At 43.0% G+C, this 16,208-nt stretch overlaps 1 protein-coding gene across 1 annotated transcript in view; it reads left to right on the top strand.

Annotated features, from left to right (window-relative positions):
- Positions 1 to 16,208, top strand: part of FBLN2 (fibulin 2) — a 190,688-nt gene that overhangs the window by 143,082 nt on the left and 31,398 nt on the right. Inside the window, exons 6-8 of the mRNA XM_077821960.1 lie at positions 9,142 to 9,348; positions 14,297 to 14,425; positions 14,843 to 14,944. Of these exons, the coding sequence (XP_077678086.1) occupies positions 9,142 to 9,348; positions 14,297 to 14,425; positions 14,843 to 14,944 (438 nt within the window). The remainder of the gene's footprint in view (positions 1 to 9,141; positions 9,349 to 14,296; positions 14,426 to 14,842; positions 14,945 to 16,208) is intronic.

Genomic DNA, 16,208 nt, shown 5'->3' with positions numbered 1-16,208 from the left:
CACATGCTGCAAGCTCCGTAGTGCAGTTTGACTGCAGTAGGTCAAAGCACACTACAGGACATTTAGTGCACAGTAGCAAGGTCCACACAGTGACTTAGCGTGCAGCAGGTTTGTGCACTGTAGCTATACCCTAGAGTCTCCTTGTGGCCAAGCCCTGAGTTTGCTCCAAACAATCTGGCCACTGGTTTATGGTGCAAACAAAACCTCTTGAATAAGGTTTGCAAACTGCAGATGAACCAAAATGGACACATATTGGCCTATCCTTGTTTTGCATTAAATACCACAACACTTGTCAGTCAGGGACTCAAGGTTTTTTACAAACATTAATGCAGCTCCTTAGTGTCCTTGCAAGCTGTGCAAATAGTGTTATATCCATTTTGAAAACGAATATACTGACACCAAGCAGTTAAGTGAATTTACCTAAGGTCACACAGTGAGAGAGTTGTGGAACCAGGGAACAGAATGGTAGAGTCAAGACTCGCGTCGTCCCTTTCTCTAACCACTAGATTATACTTTCTCCAGCATGAAGTACCAAACACCTGTTACACGTAACTAACAAGTAATTGTCCCTCTGGATAGCCATCTAGCATGCTGGATTCAAATCCTTGCCCATTCTCTTCTCCCAATTTGTACGTGGAATGATTCTGTTTTAAACCAGTGTAGGGACTGGTTAGTGCAGCTAGTGCTGTGTTACACACACATTTCTGACATTCGAAAGCTTTGGAACTTCAATAAGAAACAGAAATCTAGAACACACAGGCTTTTATGTGTTTTCTTTTTAAAGAGTGGAAAGCTTTTAAAGACATGATGTTTTAAAGATTTCTGGGGGAAATGACAACATTTGTGTACATTTTCACCGGGGGCAAAGGACAGGGGGTTATTTCTCCACTTGTTTTTTTCCAGAGTATTAGCATATAGTATGTAAAAAAAATACACTGCGCTTCTTTTTTTTTGTTTGTTTTTTAAAGGAAGGCGAAAGATGTACGTGGAAATTTAAAAAGTAAGACGGTATAAAATGTGACCCTGATGTTCTCAGTGCTTTCATGTGAAAGTTTTCAAAGCTCCTGGAAATTCCGACCCAAAAAATCTCCGAAAGTCTCTCCTAAAGAACCTTGTTTGCTGAACAGCATATCAGAAGTAGAGTGAAAAAGGAACTCTGCGTACCAATGTCTTTAATAATAATTTCATATTTTGTTAAGAATGCCCAGAACAGTCACACTGATGCAACAATAGTTTGATTCTTCAGATAGGTACAGCATGTGAAAAGTTGCAGAAATCCATTGCATATTTTTAAAGAATTTGGGTTTTGGCCAGATCCTCTTTTAGGATCAATGGAGCTACACTGATTTATAGCAGCTGAAGATCTTGGTCCTTACCTGTGCCATGCTGTCTAATCAGATCAGCTGTTTTCCCTTGAGGTGGTAGTAAGGTATCTCTAGCTAATAGAGATGTGCAATAGAGATGTGCAAAATATTTGTACTAGTTTTCTAAGTTTGTGCTTTGGTTTTCTTTGCATTTCACTTGGTACTCAAACTGAGCTGTTTTGAGGAGGAAAAGTCATTCTGGTGAACTCATCTTTTGGAGTGAAATTTGGCTGGGTATGGGTATATTTGAACAAGAAGGGGTCCCTTCCAAGTGAAGAGAGCTTCAAATCTTAAACCGCAAAGAAAATTAGTTTTTTTATATGGCAATAGCCATCCCCTACAGCAGGACTGGGCAAAACAAATATAACAAACCTTTGTGCACAAATAAGTTCCCCCAAATGAACACTTTTGAATTTTGCACACATCTAATTACCAGCCCATTTCTTTTAAAAGCTGTGGCTCTTGCAAGCAATAGACGGTTGGTAGAAGGATGAAGCTTTGGTTTGTTCTGTATCTGAAGCTCTTTACCTGACACAAAGTCCCCTGTTACTTGTAAACCCCTTAGCTTCACTTTGAGTTCTCAGGATTGTGTGATGTAGGGTGACCATATTTCCCTATGCTGAATACGGGACACCTGGTAAAATTATTCGTATTCAAGCAAGTTCAATGGTAATCAATCAGAACTATGTAGTACAAACGTTCAAATTAACATCAGGTTGACTGAGCCCCTGTTGAAAAGAAATATTGCAGAGTTGGATTCTTTTTATTTACCTTCTTATCTTCAAAGCTTTAGGGTTCACACAGGGAGTGGTGACACACACACACACACTCCCGTTCATCTCTCTCACATGGGAAGGTGACCAACCGACCCGACCCTCCCTGCCTGGTGCTCTGAGCCCTCCATGCCTGGCTGGGCCTCCGGGACAGACCCGCCTCTCCTGGTACCTGGTGCCAGGTCTTTCTGAGGCAACACATGGAGGGAGGGGCATGCATATTCACATTCACATTCACAACCCTCCCCAGATTTCTGCCAGGGTTCATACCAGAATGTGGCCAGCAGCAGCCTTTTGGCACTGTGTGGGAGGGACAGGTCAGGAGCTGCTTCCAGCCACAGAGGGGGAGGGGAAGGGGTGACCTGGCCTGTGTCTTTCTCCCCACCCACCGTGGCTTGAAGCAGCTCCCTTCCCTTCCTGCCTACAGCGTGAGAAGGCAGCTAACACCTCCTCCAGGCTGCTGCTGGCCACCGACATAACCCAGCCACCTCCTGTCCCCGCTCCACTCTGCTACAGTGCAGGCAGGAAGGGGTTAAGCCCAGGGAACCTGACTGCAGGAGCTTCAGCAAGCCCGGCCAGAGAGGTGGCTCAGCAGCAGAGGGTGCCTAGGGGACGGAGCAGCCCCATGCTCCCTGCGGGGTAGGACCTGGGTAGAGAGGGGAGTGAGTGAAGAGGGAGCTAAGCCCCTGCCCAGGGGGGCTGTTGTGGAGCCACTGGGTTGGGGCACGAACAGGCTGGAAATTGCTTCTCCCCCTGCCACTCCAGACAGGGCCGGCTCCAGGCACCAGCAAAACAAGCAGGTGCCTGGGGCGGTGGCACATTTCTAGGGGCAGCGTTCTGGCGCCGGCCATGCTGCCCCTAGAAATGTGCCGCCCCCCTCGAAATGTGTCCCCGCCGCCCCAGATTGCCTACACTCCGCCTCCGCCTGCTCCCGTGAGCACGCCGCTGCCACTCCACTTCTCCCCCTCCCTCCCAGGCTTCCCACACGCAAAACAGCTGTTTCGCACTGCAAGCCTGGGAGGGAGCGGGGAGAAGCGGAGCGGCAACACGCTCAGGGGAGGCGGCGGAGGTGAGCTGGGGTGAGGAGCAGTTCCTCTACCGGGGGGGGCATTACTTCCTGCGCTCCCCCCCACCCTCGCTGACCTCTGCTCCACCTGCTCCCCTGAACGCGCTGCCTCTCCCTCACCTGAGAGGGAGGGGGGACAAGCGGAGTGACGGTGTGTTCAGGGGAGCAGGCGGAGCGGAGGTAAGCTAGGGCGGGAGGTTGCGGGGGAGGAGCCGCGGGAAGCAATGTGGGGGGGAAATGCAGCATGCCCAGGGGAGGAGGCAGGGCCAGGGATTTGGGGAAGGAATTGGGAAGGGGGCGGAGTTGGGGCAGAGCCAGCGTCAGGGGGGCATGAAAAAAAAAGCGGGGGCAGCCCAAAATTTTTTTGCTTTGGGCAGCAAAAATCCTAGAACCGGCCCTGACTCCAGAGCTTAGCTGAGGGGTGGAGAGGCTTCTCTGTGCCAATGCTGTACGGGGCTTTGGCACATGCAGGTTTTGGCTCCTCCTTGCCAGCACTTGGGGCCAGAGGATTTTGGGCTTTCCTGGGGTGCTAGCCCAGCCAGAGGCAGTGTGGGAAGGAAGGAGCCTGCCGGCCAGGCTGTTGGCAAGCTGAGCATTCTGACCAGGTGCTGGTTCTCTGCACAGTGCTGGGAGTGAGACGCGCCCCGCTGGTGGGAGGGAGGGGGGGTAGTTATGGATGAGCACCAGGGCTGGGGCGTGAAGGGGCAAAGCAGTGAGAGGACAGCGAGAGGGAGAGCACATATAAGGCCAATGGGTGGGCAGCAGAGGTGACGCATAACCGGCCACTGCCCGGCACCCACACTCGCCAGCCACCACAGAGCGCAGTCAGTGCCGGCCAGAAACAGGACAAGGGGCGAGACCCGGCTGGCTGAGAGCTGACATGCAGTGGGGACTGCACTGACAGACCAGCAGAGGGAGTGGCCGGCCCACCACGCTGCAGCCTTGCCCCGCCACCAGGCTTGCACACCCACTCTCATTGTCAGTTACTGGACCCCCACGCTCACCAATGGTGGGTGGCTGGCTGGCGAGCAGGGATCTGGCCAGCAGCAGGACCCACCAGTACTGGTGGGGGGGAACAGAAAATATGGGACAATTTGTCCATTTTTTAAGAAAAATCGGGACACCTGCAGGAGGGCTTAAATACGGGACTGTCCCTTTAAAAATGGGACATCTGGTCACCCTAGTGTGATGCCAACTTCTGTCAACCCTTGTGTAGAGTAGAATTGACAAGACTTGGCATCTCTAGCTATGAGGGGGGAAAACTCTACTCCTTTGAGGCCTCTCTGCTGTAACTAGTCCAGTTTTAAATAGTTACATGTTGTTTGGCTTGTTACAATAAACTTCATGGGGGGGGGGGTGGAAATCACTTTTACTTTAGTGTAATTCACAGTTGCCCCAGCAGAGGTCACTGTATGGCTGAGGGGCGGGAGCAAGGAGCTTTCGCTTCCCAGCTTTGTCCCTAAGCATATGGATGTGGATTTGGCAAAGGCTTGCTATTGGCAGAGCAAAATACCCAGAGCCAGATGTTTGGAGGCATGACTATTGTCCCTGTCCAGCCTCTGCCAGGCACTGGACAGCATCTGTGCCCCAGTTCAGCACAGCACTTAAGCACATACTTAAATGTAAGTCCTGTTGATGTTAATGGGATTTAAGAATGGTGAAAGTTAAGGACCCGCTGAAGTGCTATGCTAAATAGGGATGGTTTGTTGAATCGGGGTCCTGGAAAGCTGCATTGGGATAACAGGTTACATCTTTTCAGAGGGGGTAGATGGGGTACTAGTGAGCATGCTGCCCCATCACTCCTAGACCCATTATGTCTGCACGTGTACTTGGTAGGCATAATGCTTCCACCCTCAGTCTGCTCAAGCTCTGTCTCTTCTTCCTCTCCTCTAAGGTCTTAATTTGGGCCTGACAAGTCCAACTGAAGAATTACTGTATTTTACTTTAATCCTTCCTAAATTACTCTTTTAAAATGCATAAAATAATTAACGTGGCATTCAATTTTTCTGACATTTAATTAACTTTTACATAATGGGAAGCATAGTAATGTATTTTAGTGGAACTGGCTTAAACAAATACTTGGTAAAGAAACAGACCTATTGAAAGGAAACTATTTTTCTAAGTACCAAACCAAAACTCATACAGAAATACAACAAAACCCCTTTAAATCCTTAGTAACGTTATACCCTACACCTATTAGAAAGAGAGGCACTTTCAGTCAACAAGTGGAAGTGGCCTGGTGAAAGAAAACATCGGCTAGGTAAATATTTTGTCTGTGTAATAAATTAAAATATCTTCCACAAGCAGAACGCTCATAAACAGTTCCCCTTTAAAGGGACACACCTGTTAAAATAGTAGTTTTGATGCATTAGGGTTATCTGTTCAAACTATCTGCAGGATTTCAGAAAATTCTCTTCTGCTCGTGCTTCTTAGCAGGGCCCTTTTTTAAAACTCTGGCTCTGCACATATACCGTTATATAAGGCACTGGTGAGACCTCACCTGGAGTACTGTGTGCAGTTCTGGTCTCCCATGTTTAAGAAGGATGAATTCAAACTGGAACAGGTACAGAGAAGGGCTACTAGGATGATCCGAGGAATGGAAAACTTGTCTTATGAAAGGAGACTCAGGGAGCTTGGCTTGTTTAGCCTAACTAAAAGAAGGCTGAGGGGAGATATGATTGCCCTCTATAAATATATCAGAGGGATAAATACCAGAGAGGGAGAGGAATTATTTAAACTCAGTACCAATGTGGACACAAGAACAAATGGATATAAACTGGCCACTAGGAAATTTAGATTAGAAATTAGACGAAGGTTTCTAACCATCAGAGGAGTGAAGTTTTGGAATAGCCTTCCGAGGGAAGTAGTGGGGGCAAAAGATCTATCTTGCTTTAAGATTAAACTCGATAAGTTTATGGAGGAGATGGTATGATGGGATAACATGGTTTTGGTAATTAAATATTCACGGTAAATAGGCCCAATGGCCTGTGATGGGTTTTAGATGGGGTAAGATGCAAGTTACCTGGGAAAGAATTTTCTGGGCAAGAATTTTCTGTAGTATCTGGCTGATGAATCTTGCCCATATGCTCAGGGTTTAGCTGATCGCCATATTTGGGGTCGGGAAGGAATTTTCCTCCAGGGCAGATTGGAAGAGGCCCTGGAGGTTTTTCGCCTTCCTCTGTAGCATGGGGCACGGGTCACTTGCTGGAGGATTCTCTGCTCCTTGAGGTCTTTAAACTACAATTTGAGGACTTCAATAGCACAGATATAGGTGTGAGGTTTTTTTGTAGGAGTGGTGGGTGAAATTCTGTGGCCTGCGTTGTGCAGGAGGTCAGACTAGATGATCATAATGGTCCCTTCTGACCTAAATATCTATGAATCTATGAATCTATGAATAGATGCGTGACCCTTTGCTCTTGCTGTTCACTCTCAGGCACTTGATCCAGCCAAAGCAGTTTGTAAGCGACAAAGAGGAAAGAATAGGAAAAAGGATAAGAGAGCATTGATTGTTCACCTACTGTAGGTACACTAGGCATATCTGAAGCAAGCACATTTTCCCCCCTTTCTGATTGGCTTGAAGCATCCCTGCTTTAGTGAAATATGGGAATTGTCTTATTGTTAAACTTTGTGGGCTGAGGATTTTTTATGAAAAAAAAAACTATGAATGGTGTTGCCATTAGGCATCATTCTTACATTTCTTTTACGTTGCTAAGGATTCAGTATAATCACTAATGCTTCTTCTTACAATATCCCACAGATGACAGCTTTTATTTAAAAACAAACAAACAAACAAAACCCCAAGAGTTTTCAAAGAGTTGGAATTAAGTGATTTTGAAACATAAGGTGCTAGGAACATAACAAGGTGTTTGTTTCATAGTCAATAGTGTTTCTTACTACTGAAATGATATGGAACGCAACATTGAATATCTGAGCACACACAAACATGCATTAGAATCTCTAGGTTTTCTGAATTTTATTTTTGTGAAACAACAGAATAAGTTACTGAAACTTATGTGATCCAAAAGGGAACACCACTGTAGGTTTGCTAAGGCTTAGACTATGATCTCTCCAGGAGTAGCAAACAGGAGCTTTCCAGCCTTATAGAGAGAGATCTCTGGACAAATCAAGCAATATAATCAAGGCACAGGACATTTCTGGAGGATTTGATACGTGGCTGGGGGGAGGAGATGACCCTAAATGTGGCTGAAGGCCCTTGATCACAGATGCATATTAATCCCAAAGAAATACTCTGACCCATGCTCAGCATACTACTATAACATGATTTTTTAAAATTGTGTGGGTCATTTTCAGTTGGTACTATACATACAGAGCATGCCTACAGAAGTAATGCCTTGAATAGGAACTGCTCTGATTACTCTTTTCAGAGTAACAGCCATGTTAGTCTGTATTTGCAAAAAGAAAAGGAGTACTTGTGGCACCTTAGAGACTAACCAATTTATTTGAGCCTAAGCTTTCGTGAGCTACAGCTCACTTCATCAGATGCTGTAGCTCACGAAAGCTTATGTTCAAATAAGTTGGTTAGTCTCTAAGGTGCCACAAGTACTCCTTTTCTTTCTGATTACTCTGATCATCTCTCAATGTTTATTTCTTCTTAAAATTATTAGTAGATATATGGATAGATGACTGTGAAGAATAGGAAATTATTGATAGTATTCTTATGAATACTGTGTGCATATTTGTGGGTTTAGAGGTTATCTTGTGGCCAGTTTAGAATTAAGTCCAGCTCTTCCCAACTACCTAGGTTTTTAATTCAATTGCCTGGGCTCAGAGGAACAATACTTGATGGGTGGCTACCGCTAATGCCCTATGGAGAAACATATAGACCAGTTTGAATCAGGTGCAGGGTCCCAAATCAGACAAAGGAAAGAAAATAATGGATAAAAAGCCAGTGAACTAATGGGAGATACACTGACTGGGGAAATCAGACTGAGAGGTAGAAGCTTCCTGGACAGTCTGCCTCACCTACCTAGAACTGGCAAGGAAAGGCCAATGCAGGATAATGCATTTAGGCTTTTGTCATTTTAACCCTGGTTACTGTACTTGTTATGTTCCTATGGATAAATAAATCGTATGTGTTTTGAAAAAGCTGTCATAAGTCACTATGTTCATCAGCTGATCGCAGCTCCTGGAGAGAAATGTATAGCAAAGCAAAATGTGGGCCTGCTGGGATAACAGGTCGGTGAAACTGGGTACTGTAACCTGGTGATACAGTCGAAAAGTGGCATATGCCACAGAGTGCCAGCCTAAGAGAAGTACAGCTAAGGGCCTGGGGCTTAGAAAGAGTGCCCACAAGAGAGACGGAGAGTGGGGTCAAGGTATAGAACCTGCCCTAGAAGCGTATCAGTAACTTTATCCAAGATGAAATTATAATGGGTAGGGATAGTCAGCATGGAGCACTGGACTGAGACTCAAGAGACCTGGATTCTATTTCTGTTTTTCCCACTGACCTTCTGTTTTTGCTTGAGCAACACTGTGTTCCTCTGAGCTTCTGATTCCCTTCCCATCTTTTGTCTGGCTTGTCTCTTTAGATTGTAAGCTTTTAGGACAGGGGCTGGCTCTTACTGTACTTCTGTGTACTGTACCTAGGACAGTCAGTCCCCAGTCTCAGCTGGAGCCTCTAGGCACTACTGCCATACAAATAATAATATAGTGGACCTTACAAACAGAGTGAAGGTGCATGAAGGACCGTCCTTTAGTCGGTGGCCACTTTAAAGAACTGCATCCTCAAAGCTTACACAACAATTATGATTGCCATTTAGTTAAAGAACCACCTATTTAGGGCAAATATTTTTTTTTATCCCTTGAATCGCTGCTTAAGGTGCATTTCACTGTGTCTGCTGGTGTTTTTTTCCTCATGACAGTACATGCCGTATTCTCTAGGTTCTTGTCTCGCTTAATGATGCTATAATGCTGGTAGTTTCAGAAATTGAGGATCACAATGAAGCCTTGTCCATCAGTAACGAAGCTGAACTGTCTAACAACTTACCTGGAGATGACCTGGATGAGTGCCTTGTCTATCCTGGAGAGCTCTGTCAGCACCTGTGCATCAATACAGTGGGATCTTACAAGTGTTCATGTTTCCCAAGATTTACTCTGCAAGATGATGGGCTCAGCTGTAATCCAGGTGAGAAACATGGACAGGAAACAAATTAAGAAAAGTCATCCCATACATGACTAGTAGTGTCCCCACCTTGCCATCTTTACTGACCTGTCCAGTTTTAATCTGACTTTTTATTTAATCTCGTACTATCTGAAACAGAGAGTGTGAATTAAATGTTGGAGAGAGAGAGAGGTTTTACGAAGAAAATAGGAAATCATAGCAACTAGATCAGCAGGATTATTCCCTCAGCTATGTTGTCTAGTCTTTATCATTTTTTTTTAAATGACCCAAGCAATGGAGGTTCCACCATTTTTCTTGAGTCTGATAGTTCTCAGTCAGGGATCTTTTCCTGATATGGGTTGAGAAGCGTTTCAAAGTTATCTATGGGGTTTAGACATGTATCTTCCACTAAGAATTGAAGGATCCATTAAGAATGGAAGATACTTTCTTGTACTGGATTTCCACTCTGAACAATTCTTTGGAGTTCCAAGGGAGGAGTTGTTGGGAGTAAAACGCTACTTATATTGCATTGGGGAAACTAATAATCTGAACCAAACCTGATCGTTCTAAAAAGGTCCAGCCCGATGTTCAAATTGAGGATGTGACTAATTTCTTCATTTCCAAACTCACGTGTCCTTTAGTAGTTATATTTCAAATGATCTTTTTATCATGAATATGATTTTGTAAATTTAGCATTATGACTTCACATCAGAATACAGGAGCAGAAAAGGTTGGAATGTGAGCAAGAAGAGGAACCTCTTAAAATATGTTCCTGCAACTTTTGAAATTTGCATACATTACAGAAAAAATGTGACAAATGTAAACGTAAATGCAGTTGGGATGACATTTTCAATAGATCCTAAAGGAGGAAGAAGGCACCTTTAGGGTCCTTTGAAAAAAGTAAAGGATTTGTAATGATTTGCATTTGCAGTGTGTCATGTGTCACATGAGGTATTTTGTATGTCATGGCTAGTTTTCCAAATGAAAATAATTTTTATTCAGGTCAAACACATGGTAGTGCTTCCTGAACTTGAATTTCTTTTGCAATCATTGATTTCTGTCCAGTGATATAAAATATAATGTTCCTGAATACAGTGGAAGGCTTGCAAAGAAAGCCTATTGTGTTGTAATTGTTTGGATGTCTAAAGTTCTCCAATGGCAAGATTTCAAGTCAGCTAATCTGAAAAGTTAAAACTTTAGGTTAATTACATGTGCTTTTAATTTAGACATTCTTTGCTTATTTAATGAGCAAAAGAAATGCTGCCATCCAATTTTTGCCAAACCTTAGACTCCAAGTACTGTCAGCTAAATCCAAATAATAAGTTCTTATTATATCATTCTTCTCACCATGATTTTGAGAAAGTTACATCAGTGAGGTATTTTTTGACTACGCTTTTGCTACAGTTGTCAGTTGTCTGCTCTTTTGTTTATATTAAATTCTGTATAAGGAACCTGATACAGAGGTGGTGTACTTCAGCCTTGCAAAATTTAGTTCACCCTCTCACTTACATCAAATTTATTTGTTTGTTTGTTTGATCATGCCACCAACATCATCAGAAGCCTGGTTGTGGAGTAGTAGATTTTGTGTCTGGTAGCAAATTTTCATGGCAGTTTTGCAAGACGGCTGTACATAAAGCCACATCAGATAAGTGCTGCTGTGTGCAGAATTAGTGCTGGGTTCTACTTTTGGGTTTAATTTTTATTCTTTTTTTAAAACATCTGTAACATGTAGCATCTGGGTCTGTAAACTTAGATTAGAAAACTTTTGGGAATGAACTTTCCAGAAATGATGCGTACACTTCATGAGGGCATTTATGCTGAAGCTGACCACCTGTGACTATGTGGTCAGTTGTCCCGGTAGCTGAACTGATCAAGAGTTTCTCTGCCACTGAAGTGTGAAAATGACCAATGAAACCTTGTGAAAGGGCCATTCTGGTCATCCAGATAGACCATCTCAAGGACCGAGCTAGAGATTGATCCAGGTGGTGCTCGATCTGCAAGGAGGCTGTCTCCCTTTGAGATTTGATTTGATGATGGGTTCTTATAAGATTTTTGGTGATCACTACTTCTGGTCAGTCTGCCAGTAGAGAGAACATCTCATTGGTGCTTTCAATCCTGGCTGAAGACCATCGGTATATTAGGAAATATGAGAGGTGCTGAGCACCCTCTATTTTGAGTGAAATTCTTCAGATCACAACTTAGTGAATATAAATGAGACTCAATGGTGAAAATAGGTTTCAGAGTAACAGCCGTGTTAGTCTGTATTCGCAAAAAGAAAAGGAGTCCTTGTGGCACCTTAGAGACTAACCAATTTATTTGAGCATGAGCTTTCGTGAGCTACAGCTCACTTCATCAGATGCATCTGATGAAGTGAGCTGTAGCTCACGAAAGCTCATGCTCAAATAAATTGGTTAGTCTCTAAGGTGCCACAAGGACTCCTTTTCTTAATGGTGAAAATAGTTGAATGAACCTTTGCTAATGTACTCTAAATAGGTTTGTTTGGAGCTTTCAATGAAAGTTGGTGGATGGTTCTATATATTATACAGTAAATAGTTTGCCCATATCTATTCAAGAACAGTAACTCATTTAATATGCAAACCACTTCCTTGCCAAAACTTTTTTTCTGGAACTTCTGTTTTAAAGTGGACTCTTCTTTTTTAAAATACATGTGATCAAAGTCACTGTCTATTTAACTTTTAGTTTTCATCTTAACAAATAAAAATGCCCTATGAGAAGTGGGAGGTGGTATATTGGTATACCGTTTTCCAGACATCATTATTTCCTCATCAGTAACTTCCTAGATGATTAGAAGGAAGGCCTGAAATAAATTAAGATATGTAAAATCTACAAAGCACTGTAATCATTCAGGTTTACGTTTTCAAAAGTGCCAATGCGATGTAGGAGCCCAAATCCCATTTTCAAAAGTGACTTAGGCAAATAGGACCAGATTCATGAAGGTATTTAGGTGCCTAAAGATATAGACGGTTGTCCAGGCACTTTTGAAAACTCCACTAGGCACCAACCTGCATTTTTAGGTTCCTAAATACCTTTGAAAATCTGACCCTTAAGGTCCTAATTCTCATTGAATGGCAATGGAACTTAGGCTCCTAAGGTCTTAAATCACTTCTGAAAATGAGACTAAAGTTCCTAAGTCACTTAGGTGCTTTTGAAAATTTTACCCTCAGTCCAGGATGAAGTAATCTTCAAATTCCTAAGGGAAGGCTGGGTCTGCATTCGGCATGCAGTAACAATAGTTCCATATGCTGGTCCATGCAGAAAGAGCCCAAGCTGTGGGACACAGAGATGGTGGAGCTGGAACAGGGCTTCTGCACCAATATTCCATTCACACTGCTGCACTATAAGCAAGATTACATAGCTCATCTCCACGTTTTGCATGAGTTTAGGAAGAATGCTTCGTGGCCCTTCCAGGTTGCAATGCACCACCAGTTGGCTATCTAGTAGCCATGGCATCTTCCCATTTTCTCTTTCTGGCCATAGGACCTGGTGAATATCTCCTCATGAGCACTACATATGTCTTGTTTTCATGCTGGGCAAGGGAGAGGTGTAGTACATGAGGAGAGGGCCTTTGATTACACCCGGCTATGCAGCAAGAAGAGACATGCATGTAGTTGGATGTCTGACTAATCTCCATTCTTTCCTGCTGTAGCTCTCAGTGCTCCTACTGGACTTCTTATTCCTCCTGTTTAATATTTCCCCCTGACGAGGTGTGTAACAAACCCATCGTGTTTTATATGTCTGTCTCCTCTGTCCCCCAATGCACTCTCAGGTATGGATAACCCCACTTAACTTTCTGCAGAACCCTGATTATTTTTTCTTTTAATTTACATTTTCCTGTTAATATTTTGAAAAAAGAAAATCTCTGTTTTTACAGAGAATTAATCAGTAATGTCTTAATTCATACAAAATGTGCCTTTTATTTTTGTTAGCTGGGTTGGCTTACCCTCATGGCAGGAAATCTAGCTGGATCAAACACATCTGTATCTCTTGCCTTATTTTCTGACACTGGGAAATCTAACTGGGACATACCACATGAAGTTTTACTGCCCTTGCCTCATGCCTCTGCGCCTCTCATACCTGTTATTTTCATGGAAAATCTCCATGCAGTAATCCTGGTCAGTCATCTCTCATTGTCATACACCCTGTGGGTCATATTGTGTGCTCAGATGTGTGTGTACCACTTCTGCTGAAGCCAGCAGGAGTTGTACATCCCAGGGCAGAACTGGGCCTTGTTCATCTTAGACACAAAAAGATGACACACACAAGCTGGATTGCTACTGTTGATATAACAGAGCAGAGCACTAGTTTAGACCTGCTGTCTTACCTTTAAAGGTTTTTTTTTAGACACTTAAGGGAAATGATAGATGTTAGTCACGAAAAGTCCTACTTGTCTGTTTGGATGTTATTCTCTTTCATACTGTGCCTACAACAGTGGACATATTATTTTCAATTACATTTTAGTAGAATATACAGCATATGTTTGAAGACCACATATATTTTTATATATTGGCCATGCAATTCATCCAAGGAATTAAGACAAGGAGATTGGCTTCATGGCAGGGCAACAGTCTAAGGCTTAAATCATAAACTGTTATGTGATGAATTAGATTTTGATACCTACAAGAAAAATTTAACTTGGTGGAGGAATTGTACAGCAGGCTACCCTGCCTGCTAATTCTGGAGCATATCTATTTATGCATACAACCCTCTGCATGTGCTTATGCTATTTGGACAATTGCCTGGACACAATATGTTTTAAGATCACAAATATCAACTCAGCGCCTTCATCAGTTTTGCAGGAGAAGTTATGGAGTCATCTGAAAATCTATTTGTATAGATTACAGAAAGTAGCATAACTGAATGACAGGTCTGACTTGGAATCTTTGCTTCTGGCACTTGAGGGATGTGATGTAATATTCATCTCTACATTCTTTGTTTTTGTACATGTTCACAGATATTGATGATGGACAAAACATTGATGATGGACAAAACATAGGAGTGGAAGCAACCACTGCTCCAGAAGCCTCTAATATTCAGCCTACCACTATTAAGACTTTACAAGTAGAGCAAAATAAGTGTAAAGGTATGTATGACAGACAAGCTGGAGACAGATGGTTTAGGAATGTTTACAAGGCTGGAATGAAATTCCAAAGCTCCCTTGGCTGATTTCATTTCCGTGCACATACATACATAAGTTACCTCTTGTATTAGCCTGAGGAGTTTAGAGGATTGTCAGGAGGAATGTGCTGAGGTAATCTGAGGTTAGACTCTAATTTCAAGGTTATTACACACTTGCTATTTAGGTTATTTTAAACAGAAGAGCGGTGCAGGATAACTTAAGTAACACATGTAGGAATATTCGAGTATAATAGAAGGATGGTAAGTACCAAGAGATTGTTCGTTTACACATTTTATACCTGGGATTATACCTGGGTGAACAAAGCTCTTTAGAGGACTTCTGTGTTGAATTTTAAAATGTTTGAAACTTTGCTTTGTCTAGATAATGGCCCCTGCAAGCACATCTGTAATATTGTAGAAGGAACTGCTGTGTGCTCTTGTTTAAGTGGATATGCTCTCATGGCTGATGGCGTTTCCTGTGAAGGTGAGTAGGTGTTTCCACTGAGATAATAGACTAAAGACACATTATATGGTTCCCATTAATCTTGGGAGCCTCATGGACATTTCTCTAAGGGCCTATTATTTTTGATATTGCTAACTGCAGGTGATAGTAGAGACTTAACTTTACTGTACTTAAAACTAGATTGCACTAGGGATGCTAAAAGTGTTTGAGCACCTCAGACATATCACTTACAACATCCATCTGGTCATTTGAAGAATTGCCTGGTTAGCCATTTCCACTGTGGTGATTAAAGATGCGTTCCCTGACTGTGTGCATGGCAAAGTAGTTAAGACTGGTCAGACCATACCTCTTGTTAAAACATAAGACCTTATTACTATCCCTTTTTCACTAAATGTAAAATGTAAAATTCACCTTTTGCTTTACCTAAGTCTTGTATTGGAGTTGTTCAGGTTGGAGGAATGGGGCCTGTACACGCCTTGCATGACATTGGAGGGGGGCCTCCAATCAAAAGCAGTTGGGGTCTGGGCCATGGGATCTACAACAGCACAAATCCAGTGGCCCTGATATTCTGCAGTGAAGTTGTGAAGTGGCAGAGGCTACCGTTCCAGCCTATGAGCTAGCATGGAAACCAAGAGAGGCTCTGCTGCAAATCTGTGTTCTCTCTACAGGTGGAGGAGTGAACTCCATCCTTCAAGCCAAGTTTGTATAGAAGGGTTATATTCACTGTGGGAAGTTATATAGTAGAAGAGGCATTTGTAAATGACTGAAATGGGTTTTAGAGAGACAAGATGGGCGAGGTAATATCTTTCATTGGACCAGCCTCTGTTGGTGAGAGAGACAAACGTTTGCAGTAGAGTGGCCCATTAATACCTCTGCAGTCATAGGAGAAAAAGAGGGGGATAATGCGTTACAGGTTGTTGTAATAAGCCATAAATCCAGTGTCTATGTCCAGTCCATGATTTTTAGACTTTGTCTACAGTAGCCCTTTGGTCAATAAAACTTTTGTTGGTCATGGGTATGAAAAAACACACCCTTGACCGACATAAGCTTCACCAGGGGTCTGTCCGGGGTCCTCTTTTGCAAGTGTTGCACAGGTTTCTTTTGAGGGTGACGACTGATAGGTCAGAATATAGTGAGCGCTTTGTGAAAAGTGTTCATCCATAGGTGATAGGGTGTTTTTGTCTTTTGTCATTTTCCTCTATGAGTTCAATACTGTGTTATTGGGGCATTTAGTGCATTGGATGAGGGGTGTGCAGATGGGGTTTTATTTCTGGATTGAAACAGG

The sequence above is a fragment of the Eretmochelys imbricata genome, chromosome 7, assembly GCF_965152235.1.
Source record: "Eretmochelys imbricata isolate rEreImb1 chromosome 7, rEreImb1.hap1, whole genome shotgun sequence".
In the NCBI taxonomy this organism is placed as follows: Eukaryota; Metazoa; Chordata; order Testudines; family Cheloniidae; genus Eretmochelys; species Eretmochelys imbricata.
The sequence above is the reverse complement of the archived record's forward strand: the minus strand, read 5'-3'. Positions and strand labels throughout refer to the sequence as shown.